This window comes from Oryctolagus cuniculus, chromosome 11, assembly GCF_051225735.1.
Source record: "Oryctolagus cuniculus isolate XC-2025 breed Fujian yellow rabbit chromosome 11, ASM5122573v1, whole genome shotgun sequence".
In the NCBI taxonomy this organism is placed as follows: domain Eukaryota; kingdom Metazoa; phylum Chordata; class Mammalia; order Lagomorpha; family Leporidae; genus Oryctolagus; species Oryctolagus cuniculus.
Window position 1 is genome coordinate 55,677,136 of NC_142877.1, and position 17,901 is coordinate 55,695,036.

At 57.1% G+C, this 17,901-nt stretch overlaps 1 protein-coding gene across 1 annotated transcript; it reads right to left on the reverse strand.

Annotated features, from left to right (window-relative positions):
- Positions 1 to 4,034: 4,034 nt before the first annotated feature.
- Positions 4,035 to 8,394, reverse strand: LOC138844215 (keratin, type II cytoskeletal 6A-like). Its single transcript, XM_070051455.2, has 9 exons — positions 7,781 to 8,394; positions 7,092 to 7,306; positions 6,703 to 6,763; positions 6,459 to 6,554; positions 6,178 to 6,342; positions 5,551 to 5,676; positions 5,100 to 5,320; positions 4,894 to 4,928; positions 4,035 to 4,787 (listed from the first exon to the last, which is right to left on the reverse strand). Exons 1-9 carry the CDS (start codon positions 8,321 to 8,323, stop codon positions 4,558 to 4,560), a joined length of 1,692 nt encoding a protein of 563 aa, XP_069907556.2. The 5' UTR covers positions 8,324 to 8,394; the 3' UTR covers positions 4,035 to 4,557.
- Positions 8,395 to 17,901: the final 9,507 nt, after the last annotated feature.

Consider the following 17,901-nt stretch of genomic DNA (forward strand, 5'->3'; position numbering starts at 1 on the left):
TTGTCCCTGCCAGTGGTTCTCTCCTAACTGTCTGCCCCTCCCCCTCCCCCTCCCCCTCCCCTGCACCTGCACCTGCACCTGTGCCATGTGACACAACACTGCGCTTCCTCTGGTGCTGCTGTCCATCTGCCTTCCTCCGGGGCCCAGGGCTCTGTTTCAGCTCTGCCTCCTGACGCTTTCTCTTTGTGTCTCTGCACACTGTCCCTTTGCTCTCTGTGTGCAATTATGATTCGCATATATCAAATGTGGAGAGAGAGCGGCACTCACAGAGAGAGCTGTCGATAGTCACAGAAAGAGATAGAGAGAGAGAGAGAACACCACATCGCTGGTTCACACTCCTCTGTCCCCTGCAACAGCTGGGGCTGGCCCTGGGCTGTATGGATCACAGAGCTCAGAGAACTGAAGCAGGACTCCATGGCGACAGGAAGCCCAGATCTGAGCCATCACTGCTGCCTCCCGGGGTCTGTGGTAGCCGGAAGCTGCAGTCTGGAGGCGGGTGTGTGTGTGTGTGTGTGTGTGTGTGTGTGTGTGGATCCCAGGCTCGCCCATGGGGGACACAGGTGCCTCCTTAGAGGCCCAGACCCCCTACAGAGCGCCTGCTCTGCTGTCTGTGTGTCCCGGGGCTGATTTCATTCAATCTGTTGCCTGTGTTTCTGGGCGCCTCCTGTCTGGCCAGTGTTCTGGAAGGGCCTTGGTTCCTCTGTTCCTTTCATTTTGTTCCTGCTTAGACCTTCTGTGGGTCCTAGAAGAGGCCCTCTGAGCAGTGCTCAGCTCTGTCCTTGTCATTTGAAGGAGCTGTCGGAGAGGCAGGGCCGGGCCCGCTCCAGGCTCTCGGGTTGGCCAGGACGAGCTGGGCTGTGTGCAGATCCTCTCCATCCTGGATTCAGCCAAGCCAATGGGTGCCACTGCAGAGCCGCTCACAACTCCCAGTCTGCTGTCCTAGCCTCTGCAACACCACGCCGGCTCCCGAGCGCTGTCCCCACGGCTGGGTCCCGGATGCCCAAGTGTGTGTCCAACCTCCCTCTGGGACTGCCCTGAAATGTTTCTGGAAGGAAGACATTGGGACAGGAAGCTTGAGCCCAAGCCGACAGTGCAGCTGTGAGTGTCACTCTGCCAGCCCCAGCCAGAAGGGGAGAAACCCAGCTGGAGATCAGATCTTCCTCCCTGCTCACCACCTGAGCTGGGACCTGGTGTGTCCTCACTCCAGACCTGAGCGACAGCACCAGCGTCTCTGGATCTCACTCCTGCCCTGCTGGACTGGAGCAGACTGCCTGCTCTGGGATCTATGTCTTGTATCAGAGTCTGCACAGGAAACCCGGTGCTCCAGAGGGTCCCCACAGCTGAGCGCACAGCTGGGACTTGGGGATTCAGAGTTACATGCACAATTTCTTTATAAGAAATCTCTCTCACACTCCCTCTCTCTCTCACTCCCTCTCTCTCTCTCTCTGTCGTCACACTGTACATCCATCCTGGGATCCACTGGTTCCCTAAAATATTTTCTGGAATGTTCCAATTCTATTCTCACTGTGGTATACAGCACATGTGTTAGACGGGACTCCAAGGCGACATGCATGGGAGAGAGCGGAGAGGCTGCACTTCACTAACATGAAGACTTCTGCTCTTGCATGAGAGCCTGTTGCTGATTTTAGGGACCAAGGAAGAAGGGAGGCAGCCAGTCAGAGCAGAAACAACTTGGATCGAAGTCAGGACAGAGAGGCAGGGCAAGGGAGATTCTCGCTCAGCCGGTGAGCAGGGGTCTGAGAAGAGAGTCAGCCCCTGGCCAGGGCACTGCAGCCCACCGATGCTGCTTGTAGAGACAGGGTATGGGGGGGGGGGAGTGTGTGAGGCCCTCATCCACTGAGAGAGGACGGTTTGAAGAGGCAGAAGACCCCCTTGGTCAGAGTTTGCATCACCTGCTCCTCTCAGCTGGGAACGTCACGGGCCAAGCAGGCAGCTGAACGCCGTGGCCGCAGCACCTCAGCGTCACTCTGCCCCAGGTTCCGTGTGCCCTGTGTGAGGGTCACACTTGGGGCACACGGTCCCGAAGTCCTAAGAGGAAACCCTGTGAGAATGAGCAGTCAGGGCCCGGCCGGGAGGACACAATGATACCAGGAGGTCTCTCAGAGGCCGGGCACCCACTGAATCTCCCGGCAGAATTCTTGGACTGGAGTTTCTCCTTTAGGTTTCTGTACATGGATTCCACGTCTGCCAGGAGTCTGGGGGTTTCTGATGATTTCCCCTTGGGAGCAACATGGTATTGGGCGTCCACAAGGACTTGGCCCAATTTGTCTCAGGTTGTTACATGGGTTGACACGGAGCTGGGGCAGTTTGTCTATATTATGTGTCTCATGTTCACTGAGCCTTAGCTCCATTATATTTAAATTCTCTCTCTTTCTCTCTCTCTCTGTGTGTGTGTGTCTCTCTCTCTCTCTCTTTCTCTCTCAAACACAAGGGCACACATACACACACGTGGTAAGTGGTCTTAGTTGTGGAAAATCTTCCCCAGCTGTGGTCAGGGAAGAGGAGGTGGGGCCAAGGTGAGGTGCTGCCCACTTTGCATGGGCAATAGTGAAGTGGGGGGGAATCTAGGATACGAGGAAGCCCCAAGCCCTGGCAGTGCCAGATCACCCTGGACAATTTCTCCAATGATGTGAGAACTGGGGGTGAGGAGAACACAGTCACGCGCAGGCAAGCTCTCCAGCCTGGAGTCCCCACATGGGTCACCCTGAGTCATCTCAAGTATAAGGCAGGACCGGGCATGCGCTAGTCAGGGATGGGATCTCCATTCCCCCTGGGTTGGGGGCGGTGAACTCCTGGGGAGGCTCCCAGGTGTCAGGGGCGTTCCTTCCTCCTGGGGCCCTCAGGCTTCAGGACCTGTGAGCCGAGCTGCCGCCTGGCCCTGGGTGCCCAACCTCCGGCAGCCCTGGCCTCCGGCTGCACTGGCTGACCATTCTCTGCTGTGTGGGTCCCATGCTGCACACCCCAGGTCCCACGTTTGTCTCTGTCCTCGGGTGCGATCCCAGACGTCGGTTCCATCAGCACATTGCGCTCCTGAATTGCTCTCACGGGTTGTTGCCACTCTCCTGGTACTGAAGGGTTTCTATCAACGATTTCCTGGAATGCAATACTGGGGAGAGATGGGGAGAGGATGACATAGGGGCAGATAGAAGAGGGTGTCTTTTTTTTTTTTTGGCATGCAGAGTTAGACAGTGAGAGAGAGAGAGACAGAGGGAAAGGTCTTCCTCTTTCTCCATTGGTTCACCCCCCAAGTGGCTGCTATGGCTGGCACGTTATGGCCATTGCACTGCGCTGATCTGAAGCCAGGAGCCAGCTGCTTCCTCCTGGTCTCCCACGTGGGTGCAGGGCCCAAGGACCTTGGCCATCCTCCACTGCCCTCCCGGGCCACAGCAGAAAGCTGGACTGGAAGAGGAGTAACTGTGACAGAATCTGGCGCCCCAACCGGGACTAGAACCTGCAGTGGGGGCGCCACAGTCAGAGAATTAGCCTAGTGAGCTGCGGTGCCGGCCAGAAGAGGGTGCTTGTACCTCTGCTGGGTCACTCCATGCAGCTGCCAGGACTGAGTTGGAATTTGGTACCTGATCCCTAACCAGAGGCTCCCAGTGCCTAAGCAGAGCGCTGGACCACAAGGAGAGCCCCTGGGACCTGTGCTGACACCCAGTGTGGGAGCAGGAGTCCCCATCCGGGGCTTCTCCATGGCATCTCCTCTCTCGCTCAGACTGAAGGATGACTCCAATATCCTAGACTTTCTCACGTGACCTTTGCCCTGATTGTCTCTGTGTGGGGTCAGTGCAGTGACCTGGACGCTGGCCTGATGCTCCTGGTCTAGCAGCTGGATATGTGTGGTTGGATCCTGCAGGGAACCTGACACAGAGGAGTCTGGGGTTTCCTGATCCCCCATAAGGACAGGAGCACAACGCATGGGGGAGGACTCTGGGTCAGCATGAGGGTACACTGATCCTTGGGTGGAGGAGCAGATCCTGTGTCCCCCAACCAGGCAGCAAGAACGACACAGGTCATGGAAATCTGCTTTATTTATAATCACGAGAAAGCATGGGCAGAGGGAAGAGCAGGGGACACCACCTGTGTGGACACGGACTGTGTAACCATGGGACGGCCCCTCGTGTGCCCATGGCCACGGCCAGGCAGGATCACCCCACTGCGAGAATGGGGATGTCTGGCCCAGTGGAAGAGAAAGGCAAAGGGCTCTGTTCTGGAATGGACCAGAGAGAATTTTCTAGAAAGAAGAGGGGCAGAGACAATAGTGCTGCAATGCACACCCTCGGAGACAGAACTGTGGGGACAGAGGCACAGGAAGTGGCTAAGAGACTGTGAGAGGGCAGAGGTGCCCTGTGATGGTGACCAGGGAGCTCGGGCACAGCTCGGTGGAAAGAGAGGAGGAGGGAGAGGCCCTCGGCAGCCTCAGCTCCAAGCAGAGAGCAGGACGGACCTGAGGCCAGGGCAGGGCAGGCTGCCTGCCCCAGGTCTCTGCAGCCAGGCGGGGGTCCAGGGCTGGGGGCCACGCATCAGGGGTGGGGCTCAGTGCCTGTAGCTCTTCCTGCTGGAGGTGGTGCTGCTGTACTTGATGGAGGAACCGCTGCCCCCGGCGGAGCCCAGGCCGCCCCCGAGGCCAAGGCCGATGCCGCTGCCAGCACTGAAGCCGCCTCCGAGCCCGTGGCCACTGCTGTAGGAGTAGCTGCTGCTGCCGCCCACACCTGCGCCGCTGCCACTGGCGCCGTAGCCGCTGGACACGGTGGACTGCACCACGGCTGCAGGGTGCACACAAGCACACAGCATGAGCTGGTGAGCACCTGTGCCCAGCCCCAGCCCAGTCCCAGGAGCGCCAGGGCAGGGAGGAAGGGAGCAAGCACTTACAGATGTTGACTTGTCCAACGCCTTCGCCACTCAGCCTAGGAGAGAGGACGGGGGAGGTGAGACCTAGGAGCCCCACTGAGGACCGGGGCATGGCCAGCGGCCCTCCCGTGGTCCCAGAGGGACACAGCTGGGCCCCCACTGGGAGCCCTGGGCTGGCTCAGACCAGGAGCCTGTGTACCCAGGTGCAGAGGGAGGGGCGGGCTCACCTGCACTCCTCGCCCTCCAGCAGCTTCCTGTAGGTGGCAATCTCGACGTCCAGCGCCAGCTTCACATTCATGAGCTCCTGGTACTCCCTGAGCAGCCGCGCCATGTCCTGCTTGGCCTTCTGCAGGGCGTCCTCCAGCCCCTCCAGCTTGGCCCGCGCGTCCTTGAGGGCCAGCTCCCCGCGCTGCTCGGCGTCGGCGATGGCCGCCTGCAGGGAGGCGCACTGGGGCGGGAGGAGAGCAGGCAGAGGCTCTGAGCATCTCCATCTCCCAGATCCCATTTATCTGCCATTCCCTGGTGGAACTGGCACTGTTCCCACAACGTGGGTTTCTTGCCCTAGGCTGGGTCCACCCCTGCTCAGCCCCCTAGAGTAGGGAATTCCCAGCATCTTGCCCGATGCGAGCCTAGGGTGCAGCAGGGACACCAGAGCGAGTTGGCCCCACCCCCGCGCACCTGCTTCTTGACGTGGTCGATCTCAGACCTCAGCCTCTGGATCATGCGGTTGATCTCCGCGATCTCCTGCTTGGTGTTGCGCAGGTCGTCCCCGTGTCTGCCGGCCGTGACCTGCAGCTCCTCGTACTGCGGCGGGGAGGGCGGGGGAGACAACATCGGTGAGCCGCACGGTAGGGTTTTGAGAGCAAATGAGAGGTAGAGACAGATCCAGAACTGAGGACGGAGAGACACCATCCCCTGCCTCAGCCTCAGATGTCTGCCAACAGCAGGGCTGGACACAGCCAGGTCCAGGAACTCATCCCCATCTCCCAGGTGCGGCAGGAAGCACTCATGGAGCCAAGAGCTGCGCCCTGACTGCACCTGAGCAGGATCTAAACTCAGCGGCCAGAGCAGGGCTCCCATGTGGGATGCAGGCGTCCTAACTGCTAGACCACTGGCTGGCCCATGTGGGTTTCTCCATGGAAACCATGTATCAGGCTTGTAATAACGTTACCATAATGACCCGGCAGGGGGCACTGGCTCATATGACAGCCCATCTTCTCTCAGGAGGGGACCCCAGTTATCTGCAGCCTCTGGGGTTCAGGGAGGGCCCTGGGGATCCCATAGCGGCTGCCCCGCCCTGCCCACCTTGGTCTGGTACCAGGCCTCCGCCTCGGCGCGGCTCCTCTGGGCGATGTCCTCGTACTGCGCCTTCACCTCGGCGATGATGCTGTCCAGGTCCAGGTGCCGGTTGTTGTCCATGGACAGCACCACGGACGTGTCGGAGACGTGGGTCTGCATCTGGGACAGCTCCTGTGGGGAGAGCTCCGTGACCCCTGTGCCCTGGGGGTCTCTGAGGGCCTGACCCCGGCATGAGCCCCCGCGCAGACTCTGAGTGGGGCAGATACACGGGGGGTGGAGCCACTGACCGCGTCATAGAAGGCTCTCAGGAAGTTGATCTCGTCGGTGAGACCGTCCACCTTAGCCTGGAGCTCCACCTTGTTCATGTAGGCCGCGTCCACGTCCTGGGGAAAGGGGCCACGGGCTGAGGTCAGCAGAGCGCCCCCTGCTGGGTCCCCACTGCTGGGTCCCAGGTCTGCCCCTGGGTGGGCAGGGACTCAGAGACAAGCCCCGCCCTCAGCCAGACACCTGCTGCTGACATCATAGGCTCACCTTCTTCAGAGTCACAAACTCATTCTCGGCCGCCGTGCGCTTGTTGATTTCATCTTCATATCTGCTCGGAGAAGACAGGACAGGGCTGGGTGGGGAGCACCAGGCGGCAGAGGCCCGGCCAGGCCCCCAGAGTTTGCACGAACAGAAATAGTCCAGGCTGAGCTCATGGCACTGAGAGCCTGACAGGCAGCCTAGGGTGCCCCTCACTGTCCCGTGCTCAAGCCCTGTCGCGTGGTGCTTCTGTGCCATCAGAGGTCCTTGGACACTGTCAGGTTCATGTCCCAGCCCTCGGATGCTGCAGCTCAGGAATGGGGCCCTGGTCTGGACGCAGTCACCCTGGCCGGGACCTTGGCCCGGCAGCCCCTGAGCCGCTCCCCCACGTCACTCACTTCTTCTTGTAGTCCTCCACCAGGTCCTGCATGCCTCGCAGCTCCGAGTCCAGGCGGCCCCGCTCCCCGAGGATGCTGTCCAGCTGCCTCCGGAGGTTGCTGATGTACTGCTCGAACAGCGGCTCCAGGCTCTGCCTCGCGGGCCGAGTGCCCTGCTCCTGCAGCAGCGTCCACTTGGTGTCCAGGACCTTGTTCTGCTGCTCCAGGAAGCGCACCTGCGGGGAGCCGAGTTGGAAGGTGGAGACACTTGGCTTTGCTGTGACTTCCCTGCTTCTCATCTGCTGCTTCTCCTAAACCTTTCCTGGGGGCTCTGCTTGGCCTGTGTCTGGTGGGGGTGGGGAGACCCAGAGGGAAGCCCCCAGCCTCCCACTCTCAGGGCACAGCCGGCACCGGGAATGGCTGGCTGGAGTGGGGGGAGCTGCAAAGGCCCAGGCACTGCTGCTGCCTGGAACCTGTGGCCTTCCTGGGCCATCAGCCCCGGTATGTGAGCACAGAGTCCATGTCTGTCCCGCAGTAGCTGAGGAGCCCCAGGGCAAGCAATAATGTCCTGTCTGCCAAGCCCCTTCCCACCCAGGATGCGGGAACGAGCAGAAACCCGCACCTGCCATCAATGAAGTGATTTGCACAGAGCTGAAACCAAACTTCCCTCCCGCTGCTGAGTCCCGCATTTGCCGAAGGTCCCGGCTCACCTTGTCGATGAAGGAGGCGAACTTGTTGTTGAGGGTCTTGATCTGCTCGCGCTCCTCCGTCCTCACCCGCTGGATGGTGGGGTCGATTTGCAGGTTGAGGGGCGTCAGGAGGCTCTGGTTGACCGTGACCTCTTGGATGCCTCCAGGGGGGCACACGGGGAAGCCGGCGCCCCCGTAGCCACCGCCAAAACCAGCTCCACCGCCGAGCCCCAAGCCGCCCCCCATGCCAGCGCCGAAACCAAATCCGCTGCCGGCTCCACCTCCGAAGCCATAGCCGCCTCCAAATCTGCTGGTGTAGCCGCCTCCGACGCCACAGCTGCCACCCACCACGGAGATCCTCCTGGAGCCCCCCACGCCATAGAGGCTGCGGCTTCCAAAGCCAGCGCCTGCACAGGCTCCCCCGAGCCCCGCACCGCCCCTGGAGCGGGACACGGAGACAGAGCTGAAGCCAGAGTGGCTGCCCCTGGGGAGTCTGGCGGAGCTGGTGCTGAAGCCGCGGCGGCTGACGCTGGTCTGGGTCCTCACGGTGGACTTGCTGGCCATGGCTGCAGGAGGGAGAAGGCTGAGCGGGCGGGAGTGCGGGAGCTGGGGCTGCAGAGCAGGTGTGTGAGCTGGGCTCCGGGCTGCACTTTATATAGGCTGAGATGGGCTGGGCCCGTCCTGGAAGTGGAGCTGGCAGGGTGGGGAGGGCTGGGTTCTCCAAATAGTGACATCACACCTCCCCCCTGTATTCTAGAAAGGTATGAAATATTCAAATTGCTCTTTGGCTTCCTTTAGTCATGGAGAAATTCTCCTGCCTCCAGCCTTAACTTGATCCGTGCACAATGAGCCCCGATGTGCACTCACTCAAGTCATGCCTTAGTCATGTCCTCAAACAAAGGAGACAAGGAGCTGATCTGTCTTAATTGTCCCTTCCTCCAGCCTCTGCAGACACTCCCTGGGCCCCCTTCCCACACAGGCCTGCGTCTCCACCACCGCCTCCCCTCCCAGCAGGGTGGGTCTCGCCCGGAGGGTTCTGCAGCGTTTGCCCAACGGCCTGAGCAAGAAGTGGCCTGCTGTTTGCTTCCTTCATGTTGGAACCAGTTTTTCGGGAGGTCCTGGCAGTCTCCTCCTTGGGATCTTGGGCATGGGTGGGGGGATCCCAGGGGAGACCTGCCCCCTCCTATTTGTGCTCAGAGCAACAAAGCCAGGAGCCTTTCTCCCATGTGATTGACAGAGCGCTGACTTGCACCTGTAGCCTCCCTGGGATAACAGAAACAGACAAGGCCCAGAGATATGCTGCACGAAGTTTCTCTCCCATGTGCACCCCACCCCCCCCTTCGTGTCTGCTGCAAATCCGTCTGCGCTTGCGCCTGAAGTTCTGACAATCTTTCCCGTCTGCTCTTCTGGGATGTCTGCACAGAGCTGCATGTATGGAACCTTAAACCAGCAGAAGGGAAACCATGAAGCAAACCCCAGCTTTCCTTTTCCCATCGAGCCTGACATTTCTGGAGAATCAGGGGCCATTTTACTAGGGGTGTGTGCAGAACGTAGTGGGGCAGACAGCAGCTGTCTATCATGGCCATGTGTGTGCGTGAAACGTGATGAGTTCCCAAGTCAATTCCAAGTTTCTGTTTCTCGCCTCAGCACCTGGGGTCTCGGAGTCCTGCTCCCACTCTGAATCTCTCCCCCTCGCTGGTCGGCAAGAGTCAGGCTCTGTTCCCCGAAGAGGGCCGTGAGGGTCAAGTTCCCAGGCGCTCAGCAGGGTCAGTGCGTGAGCAGATGTGGAGTAGTTGCTGGGGTGTGTATTTCCGTGAGAGCGTGCATTTGAACGAGCAACCATGCCTGGACAGACAAAATGCATCCCCCTGCCATGGGGTGACCCTTACAGAAGCAGTCCCTTCTCTCCCAGCTCTGGGGGCACGGTGTCCTGGAAGGCAGGTCTTGCCTCCCCGGGAGGTGCTAACTCAGCGTCTGGCAGGTCGAGAGCCTACTCCAAACAGTGGAAGCGGTGCCCCTCCCTCCACCCTGCTTGCACAATGGATGACCAAGAATGTGTTGCCACTCGGTTCTGGGAATGAAGCACTTATCTTTTTGGTCTCTCCCACTGTACTCCCTGAGGCCACAGGCCTTGTGCTTGACATGGAGGGTGCTGGAATGAGGCAGGGGGTTGCCCCTGCAGGCGGGAGGGTGCTCTATGCATTTACCCAGCACCCTGTGTCTATGCAGGGCCCGGCATCTCTCACAGCTTCTAAACTGCAGTGGCCCAGCTGAGTAGTTGTGACAGGCATGGTGTGACCCACAGAGCCTACAGCAGTCGCGACATGTCTCTTTAAGGAAAGCACTGACCAACCTCTGGTTAAGAGTGTAGGCTCAGGTGACAGGTGTCTGGCCTCGCAGGTGAGACAGTTGGGACACTCACATCCCACAGTGGAATGCACGGGTCGAAGTCCTGGCTCCGGCTCCCGATTCCAGCTTCCTGCTATGCACACCTCAGGAGGCAGCAGTGATGGCTCAAGGAATTGAGCCCCTGCCACCCACATGGGAGCTCCAGATAGAGCTCATGGCTCTCACCTGTAGCCTGGCCCAGCCCCAGCCATGGTGGGCATTTGAGGAGTGAACGTGCATATGGGAGCTCTCTCATACTTCTCTGTCTCTTTCTCAAATAAATAAATAATAATAATAATGGAAAAAGCACGTGGGCTCTGAATTTCAAGAGCTCAGGCCCCTGACTATCCTGCAGATTGCCCTGGCACTCTGTGTTTTGTTTTTCAAAAAAAAGATTGACTTCTTTATTTGAAAGGCAGAGGGACAGAGAGGGAGAGAGAGACAGAGATCTTTCCTTTGCTGGGTCACACGTCCACAATGCCTGCAACCCTGGGACAAGGCCGGGCTTTGAAGCCAGGAGCCAGGGATTCCATTCTGGTCTCTCCATTCTGGCAGGCAGGCACCCAACCTTTTTGTTGTGAGTTAGGTTGGGCCTAAATTCCTGCTCCAGGCTCTTGCCTCTTGCTTCGAGAAGCATTCTCAGTACGGGCATAGACACAACGTGCAACATGATGGAGTTGATTTAGAGAAGGAGGAACACACAGAGGCACACGCGGGGGCATTGTTCAAGGGGCATGGGCCAGGAAAGGAAGAGAGAGATTTTCCTATTCTGCTCGCTCTGGGTCCACACGGGGGGGAGAGAGAGAGAGAGAGAGAGAGAGAGAATGTTTCCTCTTGTGAACTCAGAGAGGGGCGTGGTTACACAGTATCACCCCCAGATCCCAGGTCAGGGGAAGTACATCCTGGGCAAAGGGTCAGGTGTGTGGATAAGCTTACATGAGGCGGGGGAGGTGTGGCTCCCAGCTCGGGACCCTAATTTAGCTAAGCTGTCTTATCCCGTTGCAACCTGAGCTATCGCTGGTGTCTCCCAAGGTTCACATTAGCAGGAACGCCAGAGTCAGGGCCTGGCAACTGGCACATGAGCCCAGGCACTCCACTGTGGGATGCTATGCTTCATTTTCACACCCTGGGGGTAAGAATAGGAGCCTTCCCACAGTGTAGCTGGGAACTCACGGCGGATCATTTATGTGACGGTCTTAGCACAGTGGCGCACAGGTTCTCAATGAGGTTGGGCTAACGCCATTGTTATAAGGCAGTGTGAGCAGCTTTGGTGTGGAGGGGCCCATGAGAAGCTTCAGGAACTGGAACACAGGTGCAGTGTGTGTGCTGGGGATGGGGTGAGGGGTGGGGAGGACTGTGGGGGAACTGAAAGCAAGAATGCAGGCTGGTGGTACATTAGCCAGGACCTAGGAAGCCATGCCCAGGGCATTCCCTCGCTCCTGGGGGCCGTGCAAAGGCACACAGGAGACACAAACTGGAGCAGAAGAAATTTGCAAACTTGCAGGTGCTCAGAGCAGCAGCAGCACTGGACAGAGCTCTGCCCCTAGCCGAGGCGGGGCGGGGGGCAGCATGCAGCGCATTGTGTGAGAGCCCAGAAGACACCACTGTGGTCAGAGAGGAGGTGTGAGCCCTCGGCAGGAGCCCGGCCGGCTGCCCCCACCCCCTGGAGCCAGGCTGCCCACTTTTCCCCCTCTGGCCTGTGCACAAAGGAATGGCTGCAGCCAGCCAGCGTGGGGGGTGGGGCGCCGGTCCCTCCTGCAGCCCTGAGTTTCTCCCCTTGTGAGGGTGGGCGTGGCCTCATCCCTGAAGGAAGTCTGTAGTTCCGTGGCGGTGGGGACCTCACATTCTACCGTTCAGCCCATCAGAAGGTGGTTTCACCCCAAGGTCTGACCCAGCGCTGGGCTCAGCAGGTGCCCCAGACTGCACACGCCGCGTAGAGAATCCTGTTAAGTTTCTTGGCACAAGTATGTCTCTTGCTGATAGATTTACAAGATGTTCTGTAATACACACACACATGAAGAGCTTAAAAAATATCTGCACCCCACCTGCCAAGGACTGTCTGGAAACAAGTTCCAGGGACACTGATCAGGCTGCGGTCAGCTGGGAGGACTCACGGTGGGTGGGGCGGTGGTGGGGTGCACAGCGAGGGCTTCTAAGGCCATGGAGGGGAAGTTGGAGCGGACCACCATTTGTCCCTAGCCCCACCCCCGGGCGATTCATTTCTAAGCCCACTCCTCCCCAGCCCCACAAGCCTTATGGGCTCGAAGTTGTCCTTGATATTCTGCATCTTCCATCAGATGGAGAAATACCCAGCATTCTCCAGCTGCTCTCAGACCTCCCTGGGCCCAGCTGTCCCAAGGAGTCTCCCAGAATCCCTCCCTCTCCTCCCTCTGCCAATCTGCTTTAGCACCGGGAGAAGGTCACCTTCCTGGATGCAGGGAGCTCCCTGGGTGGCTACAGGGTTGGCTTCTCAGAGGAAGTGTCTCCCGTCATCCACAATCACGCCCCGTGGAGGAGCTCAGGGGCGCTCTGTCTCCCCAGGGAGCCCAATGGGGGTGGCGCTGCTGTCGTAACAAGATTAAAGCAGGGTGCGCATTTGGACCAGCACTGAAGACTCTGCTTGGGATACCCTCATCCCAGATCAGAGTATGTGGGTCTGAGTCCCAGCTCCACTTCTGTTTCTAGCTTCTGGCTCATGGGCACCCTGCAAGGCAGCAGGTGATGGCTTCAGTGACTGAGCCCCCTGCCATCCACGTGCCCAGGTCAGCGGGCACTTCCCACCATGTCCCTAGCATGGAGGAAGGGCAGGAGGAGCCCAGGAGAAGTCAGCTCAGAGGATTTGCCCTGTCTCTTCTGCCTCCCTGGGCGGGGCAGGCAGATGAGAACGAGGGATCAACTTCTTGTCATCATCAGCAAAAGCTCAGGTTAAGAGCCTTAATCCTACAAGCAATAGGATGATGCTCCTCAGAAGGGAATCCCACAGACCCAGCCCCGTCCCCTGGGAGCAGCTGGGGACGGAGAAAGACGAGCAGACGCACGAGGGAAGAATGTGGACAGGAGTGCTGGGCTGCAGCGGCGGGCGGAGTCTTCCATGGTGGAGTGGCTCAGAAAGTTTCCAAACTGTCACAATTGCACGAGGGGACTTTAAAAGGCTCATGCGAAATGGAATTGAAAGATAGGTATTTTGGGTGCAAGATATTTTTAAAATCCTTGTGTATGAAATGTTTTCAAAATGTTTATGAAAAATGAATATTGTGCCAACGCCGCAGCTCAATAGACTAATCCTCCGCCTTGCGACGCCAGCACACCAGGTTCTAGTCCCGGTCGGGGCGCCAGATTCTGTCCCGGTTGCCCCTCTTCCAGGCCAGCTCTCTGCTGTGGCCCAGGAAGGCAGTGGAGGATGGCCCAAGTGCTTGGGCCCTGCACCCCATGGGAGACCAGGAGAAGTACCTGGCTCCTGCCTTCGGATCAGCGCGGTGCGCTGGCCACAGCACGCCGGCCGCGGCGGCCATTGGAGGGTGAACCAACGGCAAAGGAAGACCTTTCTCTCTGTCTCTCTCTCTCACTGTCCACTCTGCCTGTAAAAAAAAAATATGAACATTGTGAAAAAGCTATGGCACCAGCATTGTGGCTCAGAGGGTTAAGCCACTGCCTGTGAATGCCGGCATCCCATAAGGGCACTGGTTCAATTCCTGGCTGCTCCACTTCCGATCCAGCTCCTGCTAATGAGCCTGGGAAATCAGCAGAAGATGGCCCAAGTGCTTGGGCCCTCTGCTACCCATACGGGAGACCCGGATGAAGCTCCTGGTTCCTGGCTTTAGTCTGGCCCAGCCCCAGCTATTGTGACCATTTTGGCAGTAAACAAGCAGATGGAAGACCGCTCTCTCTCTTTCTCTTTCCCCCTTCTCTCTCTGTAACTCTGCCTTTCAAATAAATACATAAATCATTAAAAAGAAAGAAAAAAAGCTATGCATGAATTTCAAAAGCAGTTGGCACCAAAATAAGCTTATTTTCAATTCCATTTCTGCAAGTGTTCTACTGTCCCCATGCTTTCTTCAGTCACCAGGCTGCTGGTACACACACAGTGGTTGCTGACCAGCCCAGCTCCTGGGTCATGGGTGCTTCTCAGTCTGCCCACACACTGTGCACTTGTTTTGTCCAGAACACCATGATGGAGTCACATACCTGGATGCAGCCCCAAGTACCTTTCTCTACAGTCCCAGGAAGTCTCTGCCAACTCCCCAACTCCCCTTTTCAGCGAGATGCAGCGCTCTCTCTCTCTTTCTCTCTTTTTCTCTCTCTCTCAGTTGCGTTGTGGAGTTTTGAGGTCACTGAGAGAACATTTTCCATAGATCAAAGCATTGCCCACCCCAGAACGGTGGTCCCAAGCCCCCTCCCCACCCCGAAGCCGTCATTCCTGTGACCTTGTTCAGTGGGGATGTGTCAAGACCCTCCTCTTCTACCTGGAGGGGCTGTCACTTCAGTCATCACAGGTAGTGGGCGACAGAGGGCCCCGGGGTGAATTAGGGCGCAGGAGGCATGCCCTGAAGAGCGTGTCTCGGGTGCCCGTGCAGTTACAGGAATAATGCTGACTGCTCGCTCGTCCTGGGAACAGCGGCTCACAGTCACATAAAACCGAGCTCCTGAGTAATACGTTGCGAAAGTGCTCAGTGCTCTCTGCCACACCCTGTACGCCCTGGGCATGAGGTAGGCAGGTGCACTCGGGTGTTAAAGGCATCGGTGGTCAGAGCTGTGCTGGGACGTGTTTGGAAGAGCCAGGGACCCATTGGCCCTCGTGACCCAGGAGAAAGAGAGGCAACGGGCATCTTGTGAACGAGACATCTTGATGATCTGAGACAGGAAGTGACGCTCGAGGTGGCAAGAAGGGCATTGGAGAAGATGTGGACAGGGAAAATGCTGGGCTGAAGGACAGCACCTGACCAGGGCGTGTGTGCCTGGAGCCAGCAGGGCAGGTGGTCTGGGGGTCGGTGGGGGGCGGGGGTGAGGCCTCACATCTCCTTGGCCCGTGTCCTTGGTCCTCCGTAAGAACAGGGGTGGGATGGAGCCCCAGTAGTGCTCCAGAGGGGTCTATGGGATCCCCAAAAAGCATCCTCAGCAGACTAGCTTCTCCATCTCCTCCCAGGTCCCCACCTCCTTTCTCATTCCTGTCTCCAGTCTGCGTTTCTGGTGTCCGCTTCATCATGGTGCAGGTTCCCCGCCTCCCCACACTGCACAGGTTTTTAAAAGTGCAGCTGGGGGCCGGCGTTGTGGCCTCTGGGACCGAGCTGCTACTTACAATGCCAGCATCCTATAGCAGAGCGCTGGTTCGAGTCCCAGCTGTTCCACTTCTGATCCAGCTCCCTCCCAATGCCACTGAGAAAGCAGCAGGAGGTTGGCCCAAGTGCTTGGGCCCCTGCTACCCATATGGAGACTAGGATGGAGTTCCAGGCTCCTGGCTTCAACCTGGCCCAACCTTGGCTGTTGTGGCTATTTGGGGAGTGAATTAGCAGGTGGAGAATCAATCTCTCTCTCTCTCTCTCTCTCTTTCTCTCCCTCTCCCTCTCTCTCTTTCCCTCTGAAACCTTACCTTTCAAATGAATAAATAAATCCTTAGAAAAATTAAAATTAAAACTGCAGCCGGGGGACAGAATGCCCCCATCAGCACTCCCTCCCCACCCCAGCCCTCCAGCCCATGAGACCTGGTGACTTATGACGTAATGAGTCATACCCCGAAACTGGGGGTGCTTTGCAGTAATTCTTCACCAAAGCCGCCCCTTTCTAAATCATCTGCCTCAACATACAAATCCCCTAGAAAGCAAACAAGCCTCTGTCTCCTCTGGGATTTCTTGGCATTTGCTGGCGGCTTCCTCTGTTAATCCTTTGAACCCCCAGGCTGTGCTTAGAGAGAGCCTTGATAATAAGAACAGGAGTCTGTGGAATTCACTTTGCAAGTGAGAGGGGATCTGAAAAATTGAACTTCCTTGCTCTCTGCCTCCAGACCTGACTGGCTAAACCGGGTTCCATTCCCACTGCCCTTCTTTCCTTCCCATCTACCCTAGAGGAGCAGGAGGAGAAGTGAAAGATCCCCTGTCTCCCTCTTAAAAAAAGAAGAGTTTTGGGGGCCAGCGCTGTGGTGTAGCGAGTAAAGATGCCAGCTGCAGTGCCAGCATCCCATATGGGTGCCGGTTTGAGTCCCAGCCTCTCCACTTCCGATCCAGCTCTCTGCTATGGCCTGGGAAAGCAGTGGAAAATGGCCCAAGTCCTTGGGTCCCTGCACCTGTGTGGGAGACCTCGAAGAAGCTCCTGGCTTCAGATTGGCACAGCTCCAGCCGTTGCTGCCAGTTGGGGAGGGAACCAGCGGATAGAAGACTCTCTGTCTCTCTCTGCTTCTCCTTCTCTCTTTGTGTAACTCTGACTTTCAAATAAATAAATAAATCTTTTTAAAAAAAGAAGAAGAGCTTTGTTTCTTAAGGCATATTTCATTTAGAATGAAACACACCCATCTTAAACGTAGAAGTCAACGCCCCTCTATAACCCACACACTATCTCAATACAAACTAGTCCAGAAGATTCTTCCAGAAAATTCCTTTTGGCCTTGTGCATCTACTGCCCAAAGAGGACATTGTTTTGGTTGTTCCACCAAAGAATCACACCATCTGTAACACACACACACATGTGCACACATGAGCTCACACACGCATGTCATTTTCTGTGACCGCCCCTTTTTTCACTCAGCAAACTGTGCTTGGGGTTCGGCCAGGTGGTGGTTTTAGTTCATTTTTCTGTAGCTGAGTGCTGTGCCAACGTGTACAGAACCACAGTTACTCAGGCCTGCTCCTGAGCTCCTGGGACCTTTCCAGGGGTTATATATCCCTGGGTGTTCCTCCAAACACATTGTCATTTTCTTTAAATGAATACTTGAATACTTAGAAATGAAATTGTTGCATCAAGGATAAGCATGCGTTTGTTTCCAAAAGTAGTTACAACTTTTTTTTTAAAGAGACACTGTTGTATTTTACAGCAATTTTAGGTGCAGGGCAAAATTGAGCAGCAAGTCCAGAAAGGTCTCAGGTACCTCCTATTCCCCCCTCCCCCACCACGCATGACCACCCTCGCTGTCAGCTTCCCCAGCCATCAGCGACGCTACGTTTACATGTTATTAGCAATCAAAGCCCATAGTTTTCACTGGGCTCCCTCTTGGTGTGTGCATTCCGTGTGTTTTGAAAAGTGCATAATGGCACGGGTCTAGGCTTCCAGCACCATGAAAAATGGTTTCCCTGCCCCCAACATTCTCTGTGCTCCACTTATCAATCACTTCCTCCCCCTCCCCCTCCCGACCCCGGGACCCCTGAAGACCACCGACCTTCACAGCTTTGCCTTTTACAGAGCATCAGGTAGTTGGAGTCGCACAGTGTGCAGCCCTTCCACGTTGGCTTCTGTTGCTCAACAATTGGCTTTGAAGTTGCCGCCGCCATCTTCCTGATTGGAGAGCTCACTCTTTGCAGCCCTGCATGATGTCCCATTGTCTTGCTGGGCTCCTCTTGATCCGTTCAACTCCTGAAAGACATCTGGATGGCTTCCAAGTCGTGGCAGCTGGAAATAGAGCTGCTAGAAGCATCCAGGAGCAGGTGTCTGTGTAGACATGTGTTTTCAACTCGTGTGGGAAAATACTAAAGAATGTGATTGCTACATCCTGTGGTGAGAGTCTGTTCAGTTTTGTAAGAGACTGTCCAACAGTATCTGGAGCGTTTCAT